This window comes from Saxophila tyrrhenica (assembly GCF_035928015.1).
Source record: "Saxophila tyrrhenica strain CCFEE 5935 chromosome Unknown scaffold_8, whole genome shotgun sequence".
In the NCBI taxonomy this organism is placed as follows: Eukaryota; Fungi; Ascomycota; class Dothideomycetes; order Mycosphaerellales; family Extremaceae; genus Saxophila; species Saxophila tyrrhenica.
In genome coordinates this window covers 163,931-187,156 of record NW_027041740.1, presented here as the reverse complement: position 1 = coordinate 187,156, position 23,226 = coordinate 163,931, and the positions used below count along the sequence as shown (strand labels likewise).

Below are 23,226 nucleotides of genomic sequence, written 5' to 3'. Positions count from 1 at the left end.
CCCAAAACGACCGACCGCATCAAACGCCCTACGCCCAGCGCAAAGAAAAAAGAAAAGGCTCTACCTTGTCGTCAATATATGCACTCTGCCCCACGTTCAGCCGTAGCGAGCAGTGATACCAACTCTGTCCAAACCAGACCAATCTCACCGTCCACCAACTTTAACAACAGTTCTTGCCTAATCCGCCAGCCACTCCACCGCCCTGGCCGACTTGCACACCGCTCTGTTGCTGCTGCGCCTGCGGTTGTTGCGTGTCGACGATGCGTTTCTTGATATCGCTCGCGAGGCTGAAAAAGGCCTTTTCGACGTTGATGTTGCTCTTGGCCGAGACCTCCATGAAGGGGATGCCGAGCTCGTCGGCGAGCGCTTGGCCTTGCTCAGTGGAAACCGCGCGCTTCTCTTCCCAGTCGCATTTGTTGCCGATGAGGATCTTGTTGACGCCTTCGGTGGCGTGTTGTTCGACGTTGGAGAACCATGTTCGGATGTCTGTCCCCATCTCATTAGCATTCCGACCGTATCCTGAACAATATTGACAAGGACCCACTGTTAAAGCTCTTCTCATCCGTAACATCATACACCAACAATATCCCCATCGCGCCGCGATAATACGCCGTCGTGATCGTCCGGAAGCGCTCCTGGCCCGCGGTATCCCATATCTGCAGCTTCACGCGCTTGCCATCCAACTCAATCGTCCGGATCTTGAAGTCGATGCCGATGGTGGTGATGAAGGAGGGCGTGAAGGAGTCTTCGCTGAAGCGTAGCAGGCAGCAGGATTTACCCACGCCTGAGTCGCCTATGAGGAGGAGTTTGATCTGGTGGATCATGGAGTGCGTTAGTGAGGGGTGGAATGATATGTGCTGTGCCATATGCATGTCCCTGTAGGAAAGGGGTTTGTGCGGTATACAGCATCACGCGCATCATGCACCATAGAACAGGGAAAACGTACAAGGTAGTCGTAATTGCGATTAGATCCCATGATCGCGGCTGGCAGCAGCGGTATACCCTTCTCGCGCTCAACACTCTTCTCCTCGCTCGCAAAGTCCCGCTATTCGCGCGAGCCGCCCGAGGTGCCTTGTCGAGGGAAATCGCTTTGTTTGCGGTGTATCTCAAATCTTGGTTGTCAGTTCTGGGGTCGGAGGAGCGAGCAGCCGGGGGCGCGGGAGGCGCACAAAGAGCGGAGGTGAGACAGCTGCTTGCGCTCGAGACAGCATGCGACGAGTCGTGTGGGATTGGAAAGATGGTTGTCGTGGTCGTGGCTTGGAACTGACGAGGAAGTACGACATGAGGTCGGCGGCGGCGGCGGTAGCAGATGCCGTTGCTGGCTGCCAAGATGGGCTAGAGCGGTGGAACACGTGATAGATAGCACGTATAGACTAGCATATGAATCGAGTATGAAGCTGCGATCAACGACAACCTCTCAAAGTGAAGAAGATACAACCATGCTCTCCAAAAACGCCACGCTATACCCATCACCCTCGCGCTCACAAGCATGCATATACCCCTACAACCACCGCCCATAAGCCCACCTCACCCTCTCCGCCACCCTCTTCTGCCTCTCGACCCCACTCCTCACATCTCCCAACACGCCCACCTCGACTTCAAATTCCCTCCACACGCTCTTGGGCATTACTCTCCCCGCCACCTCTCGCAGTCCATGTACTTCGCACAGCAACAAGCCCTGGTCGCGGTAGTACAGCTCTCCGAACTCCGTTGCCTGGCTCTCGGTCAGGATGCGGTCGATGTTCCTCAACTGCCTTAGCATCAGCCCTTGCTTTCGCGCAGCCTTCGCGCCCTTCTTCTCCGTCAAAGAGCTGCGCAGAGATTGTGCGACGAAGTAAGTGACGAGGATCCCCGGCGTGAGACCCACGAAACCAAACACGAGTTCCTGCGACTTGAGCAGGGAGTCGATACCGCCCATCGCGACCTCAACATCGACCTTCGTCTTTTGGATCTGAATCAGTAGTGCGCGGATGAGGTTGCCGCGGACGGTGCCCATGAAAGGTTTCGTCAAGTCTTTCTCGTAAGCCTTCAGCACGGGCGTGAGATCACCTTCCCGGACTTTCGTCCTAATGTCCAGGATCTCAGCATCACTAAGGGAGCCAGAACTATTCGCATCCGCAGTACCTGGGTTATCGATCGCGAAATCAACAACCATGCGCTCCAAGCTCGCGCGGTCGCCTTCCAGGCTGCGCTTGGACATGATGCTCACTTCGCTCCCTTCATCATGGCGGATGGTCTTGATCACCTTCCGGGTGGGCTCGACGACCCAGTTGGTCCAGAAGTCGACGATGGTAGCGCCGAAGTCTTGCACCCATTGGATGATTTCGGCTTTGCGGTTGAGGAGGATGCGGAGGATGGTGCTGGAGGAGAGGATGCCGAGGGTGATGGGAAGCCAGTAGCGGATGAGGCGGGAGGGCTTGCCGTGCTGTTGGAGTAGTCGTTGCGTCGAGTTCGTGTACTGCGGTAATGCGAACGTGAGCACCCTCGACAGCCGTTCTGCCACCGCTTGAGGCTGTGCCAACAGCCCCTCGCCCTCGACCTCCGCCGCGAACAACGGATCATCATCCGTCAACTCAGCAATCGCAGCATCAAACTTCTCCACCTCCGTCTCCTCATCATTAACCTTCACCAACACCGCCTCCATCAAACCCACATTCCTCGCTACCGCCGTCTTCCACTTCTGCTGCACCTCCTCCTCCCCAGCCGGCGTCGCCAGCCCTTCCCCATGCACGCTCTCATTCGCCAGTCCCTCGCCCAACAACACCCCAAGCGCATTCGCATTCAACATCCGTATCCTCCGCAACGCCTTCTGCTTCTTCCTGATCTGACCCCTGATCCTCGTCACCGGACTCACCATACTCTTATGAATCTGCTCCACGCTCCGTTCCCTTACCACCTGCCTCACCAAGCCGTAAAACTCCTTCCAGCTCTGCGTGACCGTGTCCTGGGCATCCTGTCTTGCGCCTGCGAAACTGAACTGGCCTCCTTTCGCTTTGACTTCGGTCCAGACCCCGCTGCCCCAGTCGTAGAGACGTAGAGGCGAGATTTGCAGGCTATAGAGCGCCGTGTACCGTCGTGAAGAGAGGACTTCGTCCCAGTAGTATATATCGTTCGCCAGCCACACGGCCGTGTCGAGGATACTAGTCAGACAGATCCCATAAACCTGCGCCGTGGCTTTGGAGGTGAGCAGCCATTCGAGCTCGGTATCGTATGCACTCGCGCTGGCCCCCTCGCCTATCGCTTGCGTGACATCGGACTGTTTCGAGAGGATGGAGAGGAAGCTCTGGATCTGATCTGGTCGAAGCAGTGCTCGAGCGTCCGAACTGCTGGGGGAGAGACTGCGGATGGCGATTTGGAGCGCGAGGGTGCGAGGGGGAGGTTTGAGTCCATGTTCTTCGCCTGTTGAGGAAGTGGAGAGTCGTGAGGTTGCGGAGAGGTTGGACAGCTGGAGATGGTCGAGCTGGGCGTCGATGCGCCGGATTTGGTCCAGGACGGAGGACATTGTTTCTTGAACAGCCCTTGCAAATCGACCGAGATGTCTACCCTTGCGTCGATCGAGCCATCGTTTGTGTCTAAGCACAGCAGGGGTGCTACAGCAGAAGAGCGACAAGCGGGGGGTGGTGTGGTGTGATAGAGCTCTCAAATGTTGGAAGCTTGCATTATGACGTGGCGCGGATCAGATGAAAACAAGCAATTCCACCACCGCCAGCACTCCTTCCAGGCAGACACCACATACTGTGAGATATATCGGGACGTAGGATCAATATCTTTTGATAGTATCGCCTTCTAACGGCTAAACTATGCAACACTATGCTCCCAACCACCAGGCTTCGCAGCCACTCTACCCAAACACCACAAGCAATGCATAACCCACCCATAGCTCTTGCGAGCCTCTAGAAGAACCAAAGCAAAACCTGCTCTACGCATTCAAAAAACAACATCATCACGCTCGTCCACCTCACTGCGCCTTTCGCGCCTTCGCCAACCTCTGCTCCCGCCGCCTCTTCATGGCCTCAGGGCTGTTCTCGGTATCCAGCGCAAGATCCCACCACCGGAACGAACTCGAGTAGTTCCCGATGAACTTCTCGTGATGCACGTCGTGGTGGTCGGCACCGGCCCAGAAAGGCAGGAAATGGTGCAGGCTCCAGGGGAACTCGTACCCGGAGTGCGCGTCAATAGCTTGGAATAAGCGGAGCATGATCCAGATGTACATGGTCAAGATGTGCATGTCCTTCGTGATGGCGCAGTACAGCAGTGGTGAGAACACCGTCCCGAGTCCGAGGATCATGACTTCAATCGGCGAGGCGTATTCTGCAGCCAGACCGAAGGGAGCGGAGTATTGGTGGTGGATCTTGTGGATGTTCTTGTACAGCGGACCCCAGTGCAGCGCGCGGTGCATCCAGTAATGCCATGTGTCTTCCAGCACGAAGAAGATGGCGATCTGGTATGCCATGCTCCAGATCGAGGGAAAGGGGACGGAGGTGGACATGCCGACGTACTGCGCCATGGGGTGGAAGAACCAGATCTGCGGGAGCTCAACGGTGAAGTGGGAGATGAGGACTAGTTTCGCGCAGTCCCATTGCTCTTTCGCGGAGGGGATCTTTTGCTGAAAGAGGATGGATGTCAGCGTCGACCACTTTCGCTGGAGGCATGCGCCTGCTCTGCGCCAGGACACTTACATTCTGGATCTTGTACTTGTTGAACGCAGGTATCCGATCGATAATCATCCACGGCAGACTCCGCCCAAAATACACCACCTCATGCATGACGAAGCTCATGATGCCCGTGGCAAGCACATCGTTGCCCATGAACGCATACCACGCCGCCCATAGTCTTTCGAAGTAATTGAGCTGGATGTTCTGTTTCGAAATCTCGCCGAAGGCATTCCAGTAGGTGTCGGTGGTGTGCGGCAGCATGTGAGAGGCGAGCGCTGAAGTGTTGAAGCCCATGTTGTAGGAGGGGTTCGTGAAGAGCGAACCCATTGACACGGTCGTCGCCATCTTCGAATGTGTCTAAGTGGAGATGTGGAGGTGACACAGCTCAGGGGAGGATCTTGGGAGAGGAAGGTGGTGAGGAAAATTAGGTATGGGCGGTCACGGCATGAAGATGTTCTTTATTCCCTTGGGCCAAGCGATGGCGACTGCTCTTGTAAAATCGAACCATCTGCGTCGATCATTTCAGGGCCAGATGCCGGCGTGAAGGCTGCCGAGCCAATCACAGCCTCTTCTCAAACTTGCCCTGAGCTCCATTCTTTTTCACGTGCTGAGCCTCACCCTCTTTCGACACTTCTGCATTCACCATTCATATTCCATAATCTGGACATCACGCCACTTTTTCACGAAGCCCACAGCAGGTCAAACACGACTGAATATCGTGCCTAACACACACCGAGTGAGATGTTGGATAGCGGTGGATAGCGATGATAACATAGAATAGTCGGGTGCATGTCAATGAGCAGCCCCACTGATAGTCGATCAAAATGCTCAACAACAATCCTTCCGACGCGATGAAGCATTTTGAACAAGACTCTCTGACTTTACATTGACAATGGAATGAAGAGTAACCACAGGATCCGTACCACCTTCTACTGTACCCGAATACCTAATGTGCTCAAACACACACCCAAACAACCCGTCACACGCTCATATAGAAAGGATTACGCCAGTACTAGGTAGGTACTGTACTATACTGTACGCCATTCATCCCGCTACGGATATCATATGCAAAAACAAGAGAGTCAATGAGTGACTGAACAGACATCAAAAAAACCTGTGTGTACCGTAAAACCCCCCCGATCCATCCCTCACCCATCCCAAAAAGTCATCGGATCGCCATGCACTATACATGAATCCCGCCCATTCGTAACGTAGCCACATCAAACCGCGGCTGCTGCTGCCGCTGCCCTGGCCCTGGCCCTGGCCCTAGACCCAGACCTGCACTTCCTTCTCCTCCATACTGCTCCCTCGCCGCCTCTTCGTCCCCATCAAAATCCTCCACCACCACCGAATCACCGCCCCGGACTCCACAACCCCCCGCCGCCGCGCCAACACGCAGCACTACCGCGACCCCTTCTTAATCTCCGTACTCCACCCCTCGATCCCCTCCCCCTTACTACCCACCGCGATATCCAACTTGACCGCATCCATCCCCTTAGTCTCATGCATAAAAGCATGATTCGCCATGCCCCCCGCATTCGCCCGCTCAATCGGCAGCAGCTCCAGCATGGGCAGCAGGAAATCCGCAATCTTCTTCGCCTCCTCCACGCTGAAATGGTACTTCTCCCGCAGCACGTCCGGCAGCGCCCAGTGCCGCAGGCGGTGGATGTTGCGCAGCTCGCCCTTGCGGTTGAAGATTTCCTGCGACCATTTGCCTGATATGCAGAGGGTTTTGGGAAAGGTGCCGAGGAGCTCGATGATCTGTGCGATGTGGTCGTCGTCTTTGCCGTATTTGGTGCCCGATTGCGGGTCGAAGAGGTAGTCGCCTGTTATCAACTCGAAGACCTGCGATTCGTTAATACAACGTCTCCCAGCACTATGAAATAGTTGAACGTACCATGCACGCCATACTCCAAACATCCGTACTCGCACCCCACTTCGCACCAAGTATCACCTCGGGCGATCGGTACTGTCGTGTCTGAATGTCATTCGTAAAGTGGTGTCCCACCCAACACGCATTCCCCAGATCCGCAATCTTGACGGAAATCTGCTCGATGCCATCGCCCTTCTCAATCTCCTTCGGCTGGACGTGCGTCGTCTTGCCGAGATCCATGTCCGAGACGTTGTTGGCGAGGATATCTCTGAATCTGCAAATCAGTCACAACGGCGTCATCTTACATCAGAATGGATATCCGAACTTACGCAGTCTTCTCGCGCTCCTTCTGAGGCTCGACACTGCCTCCATCTGATGAGCCCGGCTTGATGCCTAGACTCTCTAGCATCGACCTAGAAGGTGGTGGCGACATAGTCCCAGCTGCACCGCTCATCTCTGCGCCATCCTTCGAAGCACTAGGCGACTCTCCGCTAATGGGCTTGCTGTTCGGCCTGCTGCTGTTCTCGCTCACAATCTTGTTCAAGCTCTGCGTGCTGCCGGGGAAGTTTGTGAGGTCGCTCGATGAGAAGGATGCGTTGAGAGGGCTGGGTAGAGGTTGGCTGCCGGTGATCAGAGTTCTTCTCCTCCTCCTGCCATTCCTGTGGTCGTCCTTCTCCCTCTCCTCTTCTTTGACGTAAGTTTTGACGATCTGCTCGACGTCACCAATCTCGATGAGCACGTTCTCGGGTTTGAGATCGGTGTGGATGATGCCGCATTCCCGGTGTAGGTAGTCCAGTCCAAGAAGCACCTGTTTCGTGATCTGCTTCACCAGCGGCATGGGTATGCCTCGATGGTGCCAGCGTTTGATCAAGCCCAACAAATTCTCTCCCAACACCTCGAACACCATGCAGACATGCATCCCGTGCGGCCCCTTGTGATTGAACGAATCCAACAAACTGACAACATGCGCCCTGCCCGGGTGGTCCTTGTTCGCCTCGACCACCTTATTCAGCAACTTGATCTCATCAAGCGCCGTCTCCGTATAATGAGCAGCGGACCTCACCACTTTAAGCGCGACATGCTTGCCGGTGGTGTTGTCCTTGGACAGCCAGACGGTGGAGAAGTGGCCCCAGCCCAGCTTGCGCACGATGGTGTACTTGCCATCTTTGTACTGCTCGCCTACTTGCACAGGGTGGTAACCACCCTTGCAGTAGTCTTCGCTATCCTCCTCGTCCGCCGTGTTTTCGGTGCCCTCGTCGCCGGAGGACTCTGATGCCGAGGGTGAGTCGTGGAGATCGTGGCCGTAGGCCGCTTTTTGGTGGTTGAGAGGTGATTGCTGGGATTGCGCACTGGATGATAAGCGCGTCAGTGAGATCGACGAGGGGTTCAAAGTTTGTAGCGAAGAGGAACAGGTATCGCTAGCAAATAAAATGCTTCTCCCGTACAACCGCACTCGTCTCACCAGACATGCACGTGTTCACTCCCGCCACACGACTCATCACTCACCTGTAAGGGTTCCCGCCGGCGACCTGCTGCTGTTCGGTGGTGATGATGGGCTTCAGATCCTGCTTCCTGCGCTTCTTGCCATTGTTGCTGGTGCTGTTGCTGCTTCCGTTGGAGGACGAGGCGGTGCCGGCGACCTGCTTGGCTTTGTTGATGGCGGCTTTTTTGATCCCTTCACTGCCGTTCATCTTGGGAGGGAGAGGGGAGGAGATGGGGTGGGATGCAGCGGGATTTTCACAATCGGAGCTACCCGCGGAGCGGTGGAGGGCGCATGGATTGTGGGCGGTGCGACGGCGGCGGGCTGGGGTGCTCGGCGGTGGCGAGCATGCGGTGGATGGGGTCGGTGATTAGTCGTCGTATCAGAGGGTGCGACGTGGTTTGCTGGCAGCGCAGTAGCTGTGCGTGTTCATGGGAGGTGGCTGCTGCTCCAACTGGTGGGCTGGTCCCGAGAGACGCTCGGACGGGCGATGTTGCTCGCTCTCACAAGCTGACAAGCACGAGTCTCTATCGCTCCCACAATCACGTGTAGAACAGGGTGAGGTCGAGAAGTACGGTATATGGTACTTCTGACCGTCCAGATGATCGCAAGTGAAAGACACTCCTCAGCACGGCAAATGGACCACGAGATCGGCTGTAGATCGTCGGGAGGGCTTCGAAGCAGGGCGGGGCGGGGATGGATGGAGGATGAGATAGATGGCGTTACCACCTCCCGGAACAGGGCAGTGCGACAACTACTTGGTCTCGCCATCGAGACATGTTGGCACACGGGCGGAGCACACGTGGAGCGGTCATGCAGCCTCTTCCCGCTCATCAGGCACAAGACATGCAGGTACAACGGCCTGGCCTTCATCCTCCCAGCCTGGACCCGTGCTTTCATGCTAATCCTATGCTACATATGCCCTATCGCTGACGCCGTGGGTGCTATGCTACATGTCGTGCCTCCTCCGATGCATCTGCTGTACATACTTGCTGCTCTTGCCATGCTCTCGGGTCCCCTGGCTCTCCGTCGGCGGCTTCACCGGTCATCAAGGGGTACCGGTGTGCGCCCACACTTCCAGTCGATTGTCGTACAGCGCACGAGTCGTATTCGAGACCTCATGTCTTCGGCGGCTCTGTCCTGCGTGCTGCCATACCATGCCAGCTTCCTACCACATGCCGCTGAGAGTCTCCCAACGAGCCACATGCTTCCATGTGAATGTCCTGCTCCGCTAATCGACGCCCTCTCACCGTGCCGAAAGAGCATTCTTCATCTTATCAATATCACCCCTAAACCAAACAGTTAGCACGCCCCTCCACTTCATCATCACGATGGAATCCACTTACTCATTAAACCCCAACAGCGTCCCCAGCACCGGCACAAACTGCATCTGATGCTTCTTCTCCTTCGTCTCGAGAAACTGCAGTAGCACATGCTTCAGGTACTCCGTGTCCGTGACCTCCTGGCTCTGACTCGGCTGCTGCTGTCGGGCACCCACCGGCGTGCCGTTGCTCGCCCCTCTAGCTGGAGCAGGCGACAGGACCCGTGTAGAAGGCGACATGACCCGCGTCGAAGACGAATCGACCGACGAGCGGGAAGACTGCACCGTACTGCTGCCCCCTTGCCTGGCTTTGGCCTGCGCATTACGCAGTTCCTCCGCCATGCTCTTGCCGGACTTCTTAAGTTGCTCGACTTTAGCTTCGCGCTCATCGAGGGTCTTGCGGAGGTCGACTTTTTCTTTCTCAAGCTGGCTGGCCTGGCGCTCGAAGTCGTCGATGGTGGTTTGAAGCTGATTCATGGCTTCGCGGGCTTCTGCGGCGTCCTCTCCAGCGCGCTCGGTTTGCTTTTGGAGGTCGTCTTGTCGAGCGCGGTAGTCGCGTTCTCGCCTCTCAGCAGCCTCTCGAGCCTCAGTGGCTTTGGCAGCACCGCTCTCAGCATCCCGCAATCGCGTTTTCAAGTCCTCAATCTCCCTCGCCTTCCTCCTACCAGCCGTACTCGCATCATCCTCCGCTCGGTCACGCTCCTCAACCGCCAAATCCAGTCGCTCCCTCATCTCCTTCACCCTCGCTTCAGCTCTATCTTCAACATCCGCCAGCAACCTGCGCATCTTCTCCCCTTCCGCCCCTCGCTCAGACAGCAAGCGCTGCGTATCCGCCAACTCCTCCTCGAGCCCTGCGTTACGCTCACGGATCTCCTTCATCTGCGTCGCCAGTTCGCGGGACTCGCTTTGCATGCTGGACATCAGACTCTGCGCGCTTTCGTGCTGGGCGGATTTCATCTGCAGCTCTTCCTTCGCCGTGCGCGCTTCGTCACGGAACTTGTTGACCTGCACCTCCAACTGGTCGAGATTCGTCCTGGAAGTGCGCAGCTCCTCTTGCGCTTTCTTGAGCTCCGTACTGACTTTTTCGCGTGCCTCAACAGCTTGGTCGCGAGTCCATTCGTTCGCTTCGAGGTCCTTCCGTGCACGCTCGCAAGTATCCTCCAACGCAGTCGACCGCTCATCACTCGCCTTCGCCTTCTCCCTCAAACTTGCGACCTCGGCATCCTTCTTCTTAACCTGCGTCTTGTACTCGGCAATCTCACTCCTCAAATCCCTCTCCCACCCCTCCAATCTCTTCACCGACTCCACCTGCTTCCCAAACTCCGCCCTTAGGCTCTTCAGCTCATCGCTCTCCAGCCTCAAGCGCTTCAGCTCCGGCTGGATCTTGCTCAGATGCTCCTTCAAATCCGTGACGTCCTTGTACCGCGCCTGCGCCAACGACTCTGCGGCCGCCAGATCCGTCTCGAGCCCTGCGGCCCGTTGTTGTAAGTGCATATGTTCGGCTTTCAAGGACTCGTATCGCGCATCTAGTTCTTCGCCGTTAGCGGTGTGCTGCGCCTTCAATTCCTCGATCTGCTTCTCACAAGCCGCCTTTGTGAGCTGTAGTGCTTGCACTGTTGCCTCCGAGGCCTCAAACTTCACCCTCATGGCGTCTGTCTCGGCAGCCGAGGCTGTCGTGGCTGAGGACTGATGCTCCTCGAACGCTTGTTCCGCCGTCTTGCGCTCCGCTTGGGCTTTCTTCAGCTCGGTCACCCTTTGGCTATCGACAGCTTGCAACTCTTCAATCTCAGCCTGTAGCCTTGCGCGCTCGTCCTTCAGCTCCTTAAGCTCATGCTTCGCATCCGTGCTCTCGCTCCCCGCCTCCATCAGACTCTCCCGCAACGTCTCGATCTCCTCCTCCAGCCCTTCTTGATCCTTTACTCGCTTCTCGAACCTCGCAATCGCAGCGTCTTGCTCCTCGATCTTCTGCTCGTGCTCTTGGATTTTATTCTTGAGCGTGGAGATCTCTTCGTCCTTCTCCTTGAGCTCCGTCTCCCGCGCACTGATCGTCTTCACATGCGCGTCGATTGACTCTTGCTGTTTCGCGATCAAGTCATCCATCATTCTTGGGTCAGGAGTGGAAGTGCGAGCGACGTCAGTGTCTGCGGAGGCCCCTTGTGCCGATTGCGCCGGAGCAGCAGGCTCTTCCGCAGCAGGTTCCTTCTTCTTGCCCTTCGACTTCTTCTTTTTGTTCTTCTTCTTGGCCTCGGTGTTGGCCATCGGGTCGGCGACGTCGACAGAGGCGGCTGGTGTGCTGGCTTCAGTGGGCTGATTCGACACTTCGGCTTGCTCTGTAGCTTCAGAACTTTCTCTCGTTTGCGGAGTGGGCGTAACATCTTCGGCCGGCGTTTCAGGATTGCGTGCCTTCTCCTTGGCTTCCGGCGGGCAGCGACTGCAATCGAGAATCATCTGGTAGGCATCGTCACGCTCTTTGTTAGCATTCTTCAGCTGCGCTCTCAAACTCGCAGCCGCCGCTTCATGCCCCTTCTTGCTCTCCGCAAGACGATTGGCAGTATCGCGCTCCTGCTCGGCCTCCTCGAGCTTCCTCTTCCAGCTCGCAGCGGCGTCTTGGTGGCCTCGCAGACTTGTGATGATATTTCCCGAAGCATCAGCCTCAGACAGGAGTCTGTTCATCTCAAGCTCGAGGTCTTTGACTTTGCCTTCCGAGACCTCCTTCAGCTCGACCGCCTGCTGGACTTCGCCTTTGAGCTTGTCGAGAACGCCCCGGTGAATGACCTTTGCCCTCTCGGCGTTTTGAAAGAAGTCGAAGTTCTTGACGTTTTTGTCGTGCTCATTCTCATACTTCCGGAGGTTCTCTTCAGCCGCTGCTGCCTTGTCTGCGAGCTCCTTGTTCTTCTGCTCCAGACTGTCCTGCAAGCCCTTCACCTGTTCTTTGAGCTCAGCGATGTGGGCCTGGCTCTCCGTGAGGGCGTCAGAGGCGGCTCCATCGTCCTTGGAATCGTTGCGTGCGGCGGCAGACTTCAAAGCGGCGTTGGCTTCATCGAGCTCTGACTGGAGCCCGGCTATCTTGCGGTCCTGACCATTCACCTTGTTCTCCATGGCGTCGAGATCGAGACTGCGGTCATCGAGTGTCTTCTTCGTCACGTCGAAGTCGCTGCGAAGCGTCGCAAGGTCGGTGGTCAGCTCATTAATGTAATCCTCGCGTTCCTTGAGCGCTTCCTTGTGTTTCTGTGCTTCTTCTTCCATGCGTGGCAGTTCGGAATCGTAAGAGAAGAAAGTGTCGTCTTCGTCCGCTGCAGTTGCTTCGGACGACTCCTTGCTTGCCCTTTCCGCATTCACAGGGGTAGTCGCTGCAGACGAAGCTGCCTGCCGTTGTTCTCGCAATCCTGCAGCCTCGTCGAATGCATCCTTCGCCTTCTGCTCCGCCTCATCAAGCTTGACTTTTAGATCATCTCGCTCCTTGACCACGTCTCTGTTCTCCGCGCTCAGCCTCTTCAGCTCTTGCATGACCATCTCACTCTGTACACTCCGCTGATTGAGAAACTCTGCCAGAGCGCCGGGATCGGTGATCGATGTCAAAGGAGTATGCTCGCGCAGGGTGGCTTCGAAAGGCTCAATGGAGGAGACGCGGGCATGGGCGGTTCGGTAGTTGCGCAACAGATCTGTACATAGCATGTTCTGTGAGTAAAACAAAAGGTGCCAATCTCTATGCAGAGGGCACGATGTCAGCATACCTTGATATCTCGTCGTGAGACTCTCCAGCTTCGCCAGCCGCTTGCGCACATCTTCCGGCAGCTCCTGGTCGTCCGCTGCCTTCTCCTTCTCCTTGCCCTTGTCCGTCGCCGGAGTCGACTGTAATGGATCCCTCTTCGCTTCCTCCAGCTTGTCGCCAGTCTTCTGCTCCAGTATAGGCCCGTCCGAGCCCTCCTTAACCGGCATCGGCGTGGCCACCCTCGAGATGTCCGACGCATCGTCCCCGATCACAAAGTCCTCCGGATCAGGGCCCTTCGAGGGCGTCTCCTGCTCTCCATCTTGCGCCCGCCGCCGACTGCCCGTCCTCTTGCTGGGCGACTCCGTACGAGCACTGCTCCTCCTCGTGTTGCTCGGAGCATTGCTCGGTGTTCTCCTCCCGGCTGGCGACGATTTCGACGATTGCGCCTGCTTGGCCTGCTCCTCGGCTATTTTGCTATCCAGAAAGGCATCGAGGTTGAATCCTCCTTTGAGACGCTATTCGACATCCATCAGCTCATGGGGAACGACCAACGTCGGGCTAGGCTTCCTTACCTGGAACATGGTTGCGCATTAATGGTGTTGGTTGAATTGTCATTATCGTGGACCCATCACATCACCTGCCCATATTATACTACAACGGTTGAAGAAGAGAAACATTGACAGGTACAGACGAAGAGGGCGGTCCATAAATACCATCTCCATCTGGTCCGTCTCCCCAGCTGCAGATCCGCGAGTCAGTGCTCTCAAGACGCCTGACGGGCTTCGAGACAATTTCTTTCCAGAACATTTCTATTTTCGATAGCAGAAACACGCACAACCATGCCATCTGAACTAGAAGACGTAGGTCCGGTCAACCTCTTTAATGAACACCCATAGCTAACATCGATCGACCGATCAACCAGCTCGTCGAGTTCCTCCATCACGGCAACACGCAAGTCCGCCAGATCGGTACGCCACAACACATGAACAAAACATATCCGAAGCCACCATTAACGATATCAATCAACAGCCGTCGAGAACCTCGTCCCTTACTCAACCAGCCAACCCTCCATCTTCAAACGCCACCAACTCCTCCCCATCAACGACCTCAAACTCTTGATCCGCGACTACCCCCAAATCGCCAAAAACGTCCTCACCATCCTCGTCAACCTCAGCGGCGAAGATGGCGAAGTCCGCGCAAAACTCGTCTCGGACGACGAGTTCCTCGAATCGCTGCTCAAGCGGGTGACAGTATGTCAGTTGCCCTCTTCCTCCCTCCCCAAAACACATCGACTAACGGTGACGCCAGGACACCAAAGAACCCCACGCAGATTTACAATGCATGCTCCTAGCCAACCTCTCCAAGTCCCCCTCCATCCCCAAACTCCTCTCCCTCCAACGCCCCGTCCCCACCCCCCTCTCCACCTCCCCCTTCGCCATCGACCAACTCCTCGATTGCTTCGTCAAAGGGTCGGGAGGGAGCTATAACAAAGACGCCAACCACGACTACCTCTCCTACCTCTTCGCGGACCTGGCCAAGCACGCCGCCGGCAGGGAGTACTTCCTCACTCCCCGAAAAGAGGACGAGGGGATCGTGCCGCTGTCGAAGATTATCGTCTTCACTGAACACGGGTCCGCGATTCGCAGGCGAGGGGTGGCGAATACGATTAAGAATGTCTGTTTCGACGTCCCTGCTCATCCTCGCTTGCTGTACTCCGACACCGACCTGGAAACGCCGGACGACGTGACGAATCCGATAGGCCTACTACCCTACATCCTCCTCCCCCTCATGGGCTCCGAGTCCTTCTCGGACGAAGACACAGAGGGGATGCTGGATGAATGCCAACTGCTGCCCCCAGATAAGGAGCGCGATAACCAACCTGACATCATGGCTACACATCTGGAATCGCTATTGTTGCTGACGACGGAGAAGGAGAGTCGCGCGAGGCTGAGGGCGGTGAAGACGTATCCGATTGTAAGGGAGTGTCATTTGCAGGTGGAGGATGAGGGGGTGCGGGAGGGGTGTGATCGGTTGGTGCAGGTTTTGATGCGGGAGGAGGGGATGAAGGTTAGTGAGGGTGAGGGTGAGGGTGGGGATGGGGAGGGGAGGGTGGAGGAGGTGGATGAGGATGAGGATGAGGATGAACAGATTGTTGATGTGGTTTGAGTTGTTTTGTTTTGTTTGGACTACGTAAGGTAGTCGTTGAGTGGAGCTTATCATACATCATATCTCATGATCAGAGCTCATCGACAGGATCATCTCGTTTATGCTTTCCCGTCGTTAGAGCGCATCACGAAACCCATCGCCATGCATGCTCGTATCTTCATGACCCGCTCAGTCAATCCCATCCAACACGCTCTCCGCCGCCAGCGTCGCCGTATCCTCCGCCTGCTTCTCGTCCTTCTTCCGCTTCACCTCCTCCAGGATCGCCTTGGCCTTGTCCCCAGAGATCTCGCTGAAGTCATCACCGACATCCTTGGTCTCTTGTGGGCTCTTCCTGGACTTCTTCTTTGGTTGCGGTCCTTTGGGGGATGGGGTGCTGAGGGCTGGGAAAGCGTCGTTGTCGCCTGGGTTGAAGAGCTTGGTGTTGGGCCGGGAAGGTAGCGGCTGCTGCTGGACTCCTGAGCGAGGACGATGGGGCAGCTGATGCGTGGGAGCTCGCTGCTGCTGATGCGCAGTATTGTTTCGCTCGTCTGGCCCCATCGTCGTCCCGTTCATTTTAGTCGCCGTATTCGCTGATGGCAGCTCCTCCGCCTCCACCAGATCATCAAACAACTCCCCATCCTGAGATGGATTGCCATAGCCAACACTCAGCAAAATGCGATGAGCTCTTCGAAACTCATCTCTAATCGCCACAATTCCCTTGTGCGTCACAGTCCTGGCGACATTGTGGCTGAGCTCAAACGGATCCTCGATGCAGAAGAGGTACCGGTGCTGGATCTTCTTGCCCTCTCCCTCCTCAGTCACAGCGCGGACCCAGCCTTTCTCTTCTTTTGTGAGGATCCCATGTGGTGAGCGTAGTGAGAGCACCTCGTTCATCCAGCGAAAAGTGTTGCCACCGCCGAGAGAAGAGTAGTAGTGGAAGAAGCCTGCTAGTAGGGACCCGACTGGTTCGGAGTTGATGCTCATGTGTCTGCGCTGGACCGCCTCGGTTATCTCTGTTTCATTGCGCCAGAACCTGACGTGCCAGCCGTCAACCTCCACACCTTCTGGAAGCGAGACACCTGGAGGCATCGGGCCAGCCTGAAGATTGCGTAGAACCGGCGGGTTGGCGACATTGATGAGATAGTGAAGCACCATCAGCACGAACCCGTAGCTGGACAATGTGCCCGAGTACGAGCTGTTGATCTTACGGTGTTTGGCCCACGCCTTGACGAACAGGACCATTGGTCGTACGCGAGGGTCCGAAAGTGAGTAGCAACGGAGCAGTTGGGTGTTGTGCAGTCCCAGAGGGTTGAAGAAGTTGATGTCGCACTGTATGCCAACACCAGAGCTGGGGAAGTCGAGTGGTCCAGCTTTACGCTCGCGGGTCCATGGTTTGTTGTCAGGCCGGCGTTGTTTCTGTGCTGCGTTCGCCCCTGTCGGTTCGCTGCTAAGACCAGTCTTTACCCCATTCGCTTGTTGATGAACGACGTTGGTTGTGTGGCCGTTTACATGACCAGTAGTCCCATTCTTTCCGTTGCTCTTGGGCTGCGGCACCGCGTCGACACCATCGACGACTGTGGCAATTGGTACGTCAGCCGCCTCATCTGCCTCAAGAGTTTGAATAGGCGGATCCTCCTGAGCTGCAGCGTCATCGTCATCGCTTGAATGCAGGTGAGGATACTTCTCCTTCTCCGGAAGCACGTCCCACTTCTCACGCTCCTCCCTCAGCTTTCCCAGGAACTCGTCTTCCGGCTTCTCGCAGACTTTGATGATGGGCACTCTGGTGCGCGTGAGCAACCTCGCGCCAATACCAAGCTCGAGGAGTCGCTTCTCTAGCGCTCGCGGCAGGTCATCTTCCAGTAGAGAGAAGCAGGCAGTGGTCGAACTTCGGTCCTTGACTACTATGACAAGATCCATGTCCGAGCCAGCTGACGCAAAACCCGACTTGAAGCTGCCGAAAGGCTCGAGCGAGATCCTGGGTAGGCGATCCGGGTTACTCTCACAGACCTCAAGGCAGATGCGCTCGAGGGTGGCGCGGAACGACTCCTTCTCCCGGTATTCGGAAGAGCTCATCTCGACTTTGGAGATCTGCTCGGCAGCTAGAGTCTCTAGGTACTGCTTCTGCCGCGCGGGCGGCTCCCACCATTGGTTGGGCATGGGCGCACGAGGCTGGTGTGGGTTGAAGAGTTGTTGTGGGCCTTGACCGCGTCCTCTGGGTGGTGGAGCAAAGCCGCCTCGTTGGAAAGCATTGGGATCCAGTTGCATTTGTTGCTGGTGCCTGGCTCGTTGTTGGTGTGGAGTCGCGAAGGAAGGAGGTGGTCCGCCGCGGCCATTTGGCGGAGGGTAGTGGCCATGCTGTTGGCTGTAGTTTCCACGCGCTGGACGTTGAGCGTACGGGGGTTGCTGTTGCCTACCGTATGGTGGGTTCTGGGGAGGAGGTACTCCGCCGGCAGCGTTGAAGTTGCGCTCACCTTGCCAGCGGCGATCCGGTTGCTGACGCTGATGATGAAACTGTTCTTGATTTTGCGGATACGGTGGTGGAGCGAATTGCTTGGGGGGTGGTTGGCCGTACATGGTCGATGGCGGCAGGCGGACAGCCGGATGCGCAGTGTTGCCGGCGCTTGCATCGAATGGTCCTGAAGACGTGGATGGGCTCTCAGACAGGATCATCCCTCGTATTTGCTCCTCCATATCTGGAGAAAGAGTGGGCGTGTGGCCGTCCATTGTCGTGGTTGCCGCGAACTGTTGTATAGATTGTAGCGGCTATCTTATAGCAGTCGCCGTTGGAGGCTCATCCAGCACTCCGTTCGTTGCAGTCTGCCTTGGAAGAGGTGTCAATTGCATGTTGCTTTTCACGTGATGTCAAATGGTGAAGTCAGGTCGCGGTTGTTTGCTCGATCAGCACATTTAAGGTTGCCGCCTGCCGCCGCTCCGTCATTTGGGCCAGACAAAGGACTGGGGAAGCTCTTCGTCTACTATTCTTCACCAACGCACCTCCGCCTTCACCACTGTCGCCGTCCGTGATCAGCAGGTGTCGCGTGTTGCTGCTCTTCGACAACGAATATCCCATCAGGCGATAGCAGCGACTGCACTTCAGGACCTACCACACAGAACAGCATCCATATCACCACCACAGTCAGCAACAACCGCGCACTATGAGCGCCTCGCCAGCAGGCGGACCTACGGGGCCGAGCTCGACAACACCATCAGCTGGCGGTCCAGCACCTGTCGCGCGAAAAAAGCCCAACGTGAGCATCTTCACGCCCAAGCGGAAACCCGTCGTGAAGAAGCCCGCGCCAGGCCAGAGTGGTGGAACGCAGTCACAACCCATAAATGGCGCTGCCACTGGTCAACAGCAGGCAGCTAATGGTGTGAAGCAGGAACCGGCAGTTAAGGACTACTCGGAGTATCCCATCTACGTGTCGAAGAACATGATCGATGAGGGACTGCACTACCACACCATGAAGCTCAAGAGCAGAGAGGACAAGACCATCAATCCCTACGATGTCTCGCAGTTTCCGCGTCCTGTCCGTCTTCACCGTCGCATGGCACGCGACAAGAGGGCATTGGGAGAGCAGTTGGAGGCTGCATCTGGCGTGGACGACAAAGAGCGTGAGTTGATGAGCGCCAAGCGCGCGGAGCGTCAAGCGGAGAGGGAGGCCAACCAGGCACTTATTGCGCCGACTGGAGGTGATGCGAAGAAGTCTACGAAGAAGAAGCCACAGAAGAAGGTGGAAGATGTCTACTACGACGAGAACAACCCAAAGCATCGAGCGAGAGCCCAGCTTCGATACGAAGAAGCACGCCCATGGCATTTGGAAGACTTTGAGAGCAAGAATATATGGGTTGGGAGCTACGAGGAGCCACTGGCAGACAGAAGCGTCATGTTTGAGATAGGCACCGAGGGTTTTCGCATGGTGCCAGTGGAGAAGTGGTACACATTTACTCAGACAAATCGGTTCGAGGTGATGGATTCTGATGCGGTGGAGAAGCACATGGGGCAGAAGCTCAAGGCGCCGCGGTGGTTCTTGGGCACTCAGATGGCGAATGATGAGGCGCGGAAACAGGCTGCGTATCAAGCACGCGAGCAACAACGTATCAAGAGACGCGGGTCAGAAGATGAGGAGATGCCAATCAAGCGGGAGGAGTACCAAGCCGATGTGGACGAGATCGACTTCGAGTTTGAAGGCGAGTTTCAAGACGACGACGAGGGCATGATCTATGGTGATCAAGACGAGGACGCCAAAGAGATCGAGAGAAGGATCCGGGAGGAGATGCGTTCAGCCAATCTTGCTGGTTCGGGGCTGAAGGATATCGACAAGGACTACGATGAGGAGGAGGCTGAAGAGAAGAGGAAGGAGCAGGAGAGGAAGCGCAAGCAGAAGCGCATGCGGAAGCAGCTGATCAAGAAGGAGCGTAAGAATGAGTACGACTCCGATTCGGACCGGGGTGAGTTCTCCGAGAGTGAAGAGAGCGAAGATTCGGAAGAGGAGCGCGAGAGGCTAGAAGAAGAGCGCAAGGCAGAAGAGGCACGGAAGCTGAATGACGAGAAGTCGGGCGCATCGACAAAAGGCACGAACACGCCTACTGGAAGGTCGGAGAAGCGAGATCAGAGCAGGCTTGGTGCATCGCTCAAGCGGCCAGGCTCGCCCGACCTGTCCGAACTTAGTGGGAACGAGTCGAGTCGGAAGAAGGCGAAGGGCGTAAATGGCCGCGCGGTGTCTAGTGCTGCGAATGGTGCTCGCTCGCTGTCACGTATGTCACCGCCATGTCCCAACTACCAGAACGCAAATGCTAACGAATCCACAGCCGACACAACCAAGCCCAAGCGCGCATCCGGCTACGGCTCTGGCAGCGACACCGACACCTCCCGCGCTGGCCGCCCCAAAATCAACCTCAAATCCGGCGCCGTCGGCTCACCAGTCGAAGGCTCACGCACCGCCTCCCGCGTCGCCTCTCCCTCCCACCCAGCGAGTAGGACTCAGAGCCCGAGTCGCGAGCCTTTCCCCACTCTTGAAGAAGTGCGCGCGGCCATTCCAGCAACCGGCATCGACCTGAAGGAACTCGTCCGCGTGTTTAGAGCGCGCGTGGGCAATGCGAATCAAGCGGCGTTTATTGGGCTGGTGAAGCAGGCGGGCAAGCAGGATCCGGCGAGCAAGAAGATCGTTCCCAAGGAGGGTCCGAGTTCAGGTGCGACGTACAATTCTGCTTCCTAGTTTGAGCAGAAGAGGTATCACTCTCTTGCCCATCGGCTTCAGTCGAAGGCGGAAATGCAGCTGGAGGCGGATGGGGTGGACTGGAAGAAGACGCGTTGACGGGGAAGTTGCGCGATGCGTCCTGTCAATGTTCTGAGAGCAGGGTATCCTTGATCTCGTCAGCAGTCGAGAGGCGCAATTTCCCATCGAGACGTTTGCGTCGTGCTTAGAATTACTGACGGGGCGCATGGCTTGACCGTTGGAATGAAGCAAGGAGAACATCACTGTGCTACTGCATTCCTTTCTACCGAATTGAAGTAGCTAGCACAATCATTTCTCCCGACATGCACTCATACTCTCAAACACCATGGAGCCCATCTACCCCCCCTTAACACCACCCCTCAGTAACGGCAACAGCAATGGCGTCGCATTCCCCAGCCATCCACGTGACAACGACCCACTCCGTGTTGACGACGATCCGGGGAAAGAGGCTCCGGCGCTGGCGCCCGTGCATTCGCAGCAGCTCCCAGCCAGCTGCTCCACGCCGACCTCACTTCTGAAGCCGCCCCATCTCCTCTACTCCCCAACCCAGCGCGAAATCGACTCCCATCCTATCCGACAGCGCTTATCTCTGTCCCGCGATCCTGTTTGCTCTGGTTTGGGTACTGCGCTGCTGACACATCAAACGTACGCGAGAGTGACTGAGAGCGAGGAGGCAGACTTGCGCCAAGCGGAAGAGGGCTCGAAGCAGGAACTCCCCGACGATAATATGTCGGATAACAACAATGTCGAGAAAGGCGACGAAGGTACGCTTGTCCATTTTCCCGCGCGACGAAGGTGTTGGTGCTGCGCACTGTTGTTGCTGTGTCGCGCAATGGGTGTCTGCCTCAGGCATGCTGCTGGCTTAGTCATGAACACGAACGCTGACCAGTGTTTGCTACGCGCAGTGTCGTACCAATGGTCCGGTGGCCGTCCCGGCGGTACTGTGACGGACAAGGCGACCGAGGGCGCCGTGACGATGGAGACCAAGCGTGGTAATGAGGTCAAGAAGGGCGGGGACGAGGAGAACCCTGCGCTGTACATCTCGCGGGACGAGGGACATGACGTCGTGAAGAAGGCGTCGGAAGTCGACATTGAAGAGAAAGGCGACGGCGATAAGGGTGGCGACGAGAAAGAAGAAGGCGCTGAAGAAGAGGAGAAGGAAGAGAACGGCGACGCCAAGACCGGCGAGAAGCGCTCCGCTGAAGAAACGAGCGAGGAGAAAAAGGACGAGGAAGAAGGCGAGAGCAAGGCCAACAAGAAGCAGAAGACTTCCGCCGAGCCGAAGGCGAACGGCGAGCAGCAGCCGAAGAAGAAGGGGCGGCCGGCGAAGAACGCTAATGGTGGTGGTGCTGGTGGCGCGAAGAAGGAGACGAAGAAGAAGGAGCCGAAGAAGGCGGCGACGGAGACGGGGGAGCCGCGTCGCTCGGGGCGCAATAGGTCTTAGATCTGTTGAGACTGAATGGGGCCTCAAGGTCTTTGTGGGGTGGTGACTGGGCGCATGGATAGGGAAGGAAGGGGGGATGGGAGGATCGCTATGAATGGGTAGGACAAAAGGGCAGGGCTGGGTTAAGGGGGGAGATGGGGTGTATAGTACTTATCGCTAGTTGCGTGTATGGATTTGCATCGCACGTGTTCGTACACTGCTTCCGAGTTTAGGTGAGTGAGGACTGAGGTTCTGTGGTCTTCATGGAGTAGGAGTTGGAGGCTGAGGTTGAATGTTATTACTGTAAAATAATCTACACTATACTACAGTTCCTGTGGGATCACCCTAACAACCCGCCTTACAGTCGTGTCCGCGCCCTTCAAATTAATCTCCACAGCGAAATCGCCAACATGCTTGACCACCTTCGCAGTCTCTCCCTCCGTCTCTGGCAGATCCACGAACTGCACATCCTGCTCCGACAGCACCACCCTCTTCGCCTCGTCATTCTCCGCCATCGCCGCTCGCACAGCCTGCAGCACATCCAACGGCGACACAGAACCGTATATCGCCTGCGGGCCGACCACCTCACCCTTCCCCTTCTCCATCCTTGGCTGCACAACCCCTCCCATCCTCGCCGCCAACAGTTCCGCTCCAGCGCCCCCACCATACGACCGCTGCGGCTTCCTCTCCGGTTCTGGAACCTCCTCCACCATCTCCTCCTCCTTCTTCTCCTCAATAATCGGCTGCCGATAAAACTCCAACCGCGGCCGCACAAACGCCTCCAGCAACTCCACGCCCCGTTCCGGACTCAACCTCTCCACCTCCACTTTCTTCTGGAACGCGCTAGCATTCACCACTTCGTCGTTGCTCATCTTCTTGATGTCCCCCGGGATGTCCTTTTGCCAGGGCGCCATGGCCTCCGAGGTAGTGGAGGCGAGGCCGTAGTTGAAGTCCCGCGCGACGGCGGTGTTGGAGAGGCGCAGCTTGCGCAGTTCGGGGAGGGTGACGTAGTCGGCTGTGCCCGAGGGGAAGAAGCGGTTGCGCATTTCGCCGCGGGCGACGGGGACGATGGAGCCTGTAGGGGGGAGTGTAAGTGGGAGAGGTTGGGAGGGGATGGGAGGGAGGTGTGTACCTTTTCGTCCGTAGGCTTTGACGTCTTCGCGTAGTCGAGCTGTGACCATCGCAGAGTTGTTGGCCATTCGTCTCTTGCCCCTAACTTGCTGTCGGAATGCCGTTGTAGGTGCTACACCATCTGCTGAACATCCCAGTGCGCATCTTCGTAGACATGCCAGACATTGCGGTGCCGACCGAGGTCCCAATGGCGTTGACATGATCGTATGTCGTGGACGACGTGGAAATCTCCAATTGATGATTCTCGGA

General features: G+C 56.7%; 10 protein-coding genes across 10 annotated transcripts; 3 read left to right on the top strand and 7 right to left on the bottom strand.

Annotated features, from left to right (window-relative positions):
- Positions 1-160: 160 nt before the first annotated feature.
- Positions 161-976, bottom strand: SEC4 (GTP-binding protein; the record flags this gene model as incomplete). Its single annotated transcript, XM_064802622.1, has 3 exons — positions 161-486; positions 545-812; positions 947-976. 3 exons carry the CDS (start codon positions 974-976, stop codon positions 161-163), a joined length of 624 nt encoding a protein of 207 aa, XP_064658747.1.
- A 525-nt stretch (positions 977-1,501) lies between these two features.
- NCA2 (Nuclear control of ATPase protein 2) lies at positions 1,502-3,502 on the bottom strand (the record flags this gene model as incomplete). Its single annotated transcript, XM_064802621.1, has 1 exon — positions 1,502-3,502. One exon carries the CDS (start codon positions 3,500-3,502, stop codon positions 1,502-1,504), a length of 2,001 nt encoding a protein of 666 aa, XP_064658746.1.
- Positions 3,503-3,958: 456 nt separating this feature from the next.
- On the bottom strand, positions 3,959-5,000 carry ERG25 (C-4 sterol methyl oxidase; the record flags this gene model as incomplete). The annotated part of the gene is made up of 2 exons (XM_064802620.1): positions 3,959-4,606; positions 4,680-5,000. 2 exons carry the CDS (start codon positions 4,998-5,000, stop codon positions 3,959-3,961), a joined length of 969 nt encoding a protein of 322 aa, XP_064658745.1.
- Positions 5,001-6,056: 1,056 nt separating this feature from the next.
- SKY1 (serine/threonine protein kinase, CMGC) lies at positions 6,057-8,219 on the bottom strand (the record flags this gene model as incomplete). Its single annotated transcript, XM_064802619.1, has 4 exons — positions 6,057-6,500; positions 6,553-6,802; positions 6,858-7,877; positions 8,035-8,219. The coding sequence occupies 4 exons, from the start codon at positions 8,217-8,219 to the stop codon at positions 6,057-6,059; spliced, it is 1,899 nt and encodes a 632-aa protein (XP_064658744.1).
- A 1,035-nt stretch (positions 8,220-9,254) lies between these two features.
- On the bottom strand, positions 9,255-13,622 carry IMH1_1 (Golgin imh1; the record flags this gene model as incomplete). The annotated part of the gene is made up of 4 exons (XM_064802618.1): positions 9,255-9,297; positions 9,355-12,991; positions 13,064-13,556; positions 13,614-13,622. The coding sequence occupies 4 exons, from the start codon at positions 13,620-13,622 to the stop codon at positions 9,255-9,257; spliced, it is 4,182 nt and encodes a 1,393-aa protein (XP_064658743.1).
- A 258-nt stretch (positions 13,623-13,880) lies between these two features.
- On the top strand, positions 13,881-15,207 carry HGH1 (the record flags this gene model as incomplete). The annotated part of the gene is made up of 4 exons (XM_064802617.1): positions 13,881-13,901; positions 13,964-14,009; positions 14,071-14,291; positions 14,350-15,207. 4 exons carry the CDS (start codon positions 13,881-13,883, stop codon positions 15,205-15,207), a joined length of 1,146 nt encoding a protein of 381 aa, XP_064658742.1.
- Positions 15,208-15,375: 168 nt separating this feature from the next.
- LTR77_005370 (uncharacterized protein) lies at positions 15,376-17,910 on the bottom strand (the record flags this gene model as incomplete). Its single annotated transcript, XM_064802616.1, has 1 exon — positions 15,376-17,910. One exon carries the CDS (start codon positions 17,908-17,910, stop codon positions 15,376-15,378), a length of 2,535 nt encoding a protein of 844 aa, XP_064658741.1.
- A 431-nt stretch (positions 17,911-18,341) lies between these two features.
- On the top strand, positions 18,342-20,402 carry TFG1 (transcription factor IIF subunit tfg1; the record flags this gene model as incomplete). The annotated part of the gene is made up of 2 exons (XM_064802615.1): positions 18,342-19,941; positions 19,996-20,402. The coding sequence occupies 2 exons, from the start codon at positions 18,342-18,344 to the stop codon at positions 20,400-20,402; spliced, it is 2,007 nt and encodes a 668-aa protein (XP_064658740.1).
- A 346-nt stretch (positions 20,403-20,748) lies between these two features.
- Positions 20,749-21,867, top strand: LTR77_005368 (uncharacterized protein; the record flags this gene model as incomplete). The annotated part of the gene is made up of 2 exons (XM_064802614.1): positions 20,749-21,187; positions 21,329-21,867. The coding sequence occupies 2 exons, from the start codon at positions 20,749-20,751 to the stop codon at positions 21,865-21,867; spliced, it is 978 nt and encodes a 325-aa protein (XP_064658739.1).
- Positions 21,868-22,169: 302 nt separating this feature from the next.
- LTR77_005367 (uncharacterized protein) lies at positions 22,170-23,045 on the bottom strand (the record flags this gene model as incomplete). The annotated part of the gene is made up of 2 exons (XM_064802613.1): positions 22,170-22,921; positions 22,979-23,045. The coding sequence occupies 2 exons, from the start codon at positions 23,043-23,045 to the stop codon at positions 22,170-22,172; spliced, it is 819 nt and encodes a 272-aa protein (XP_064658738.1).
- Positions 23,046-23,226: the final 181 nt, after the last annotated feature.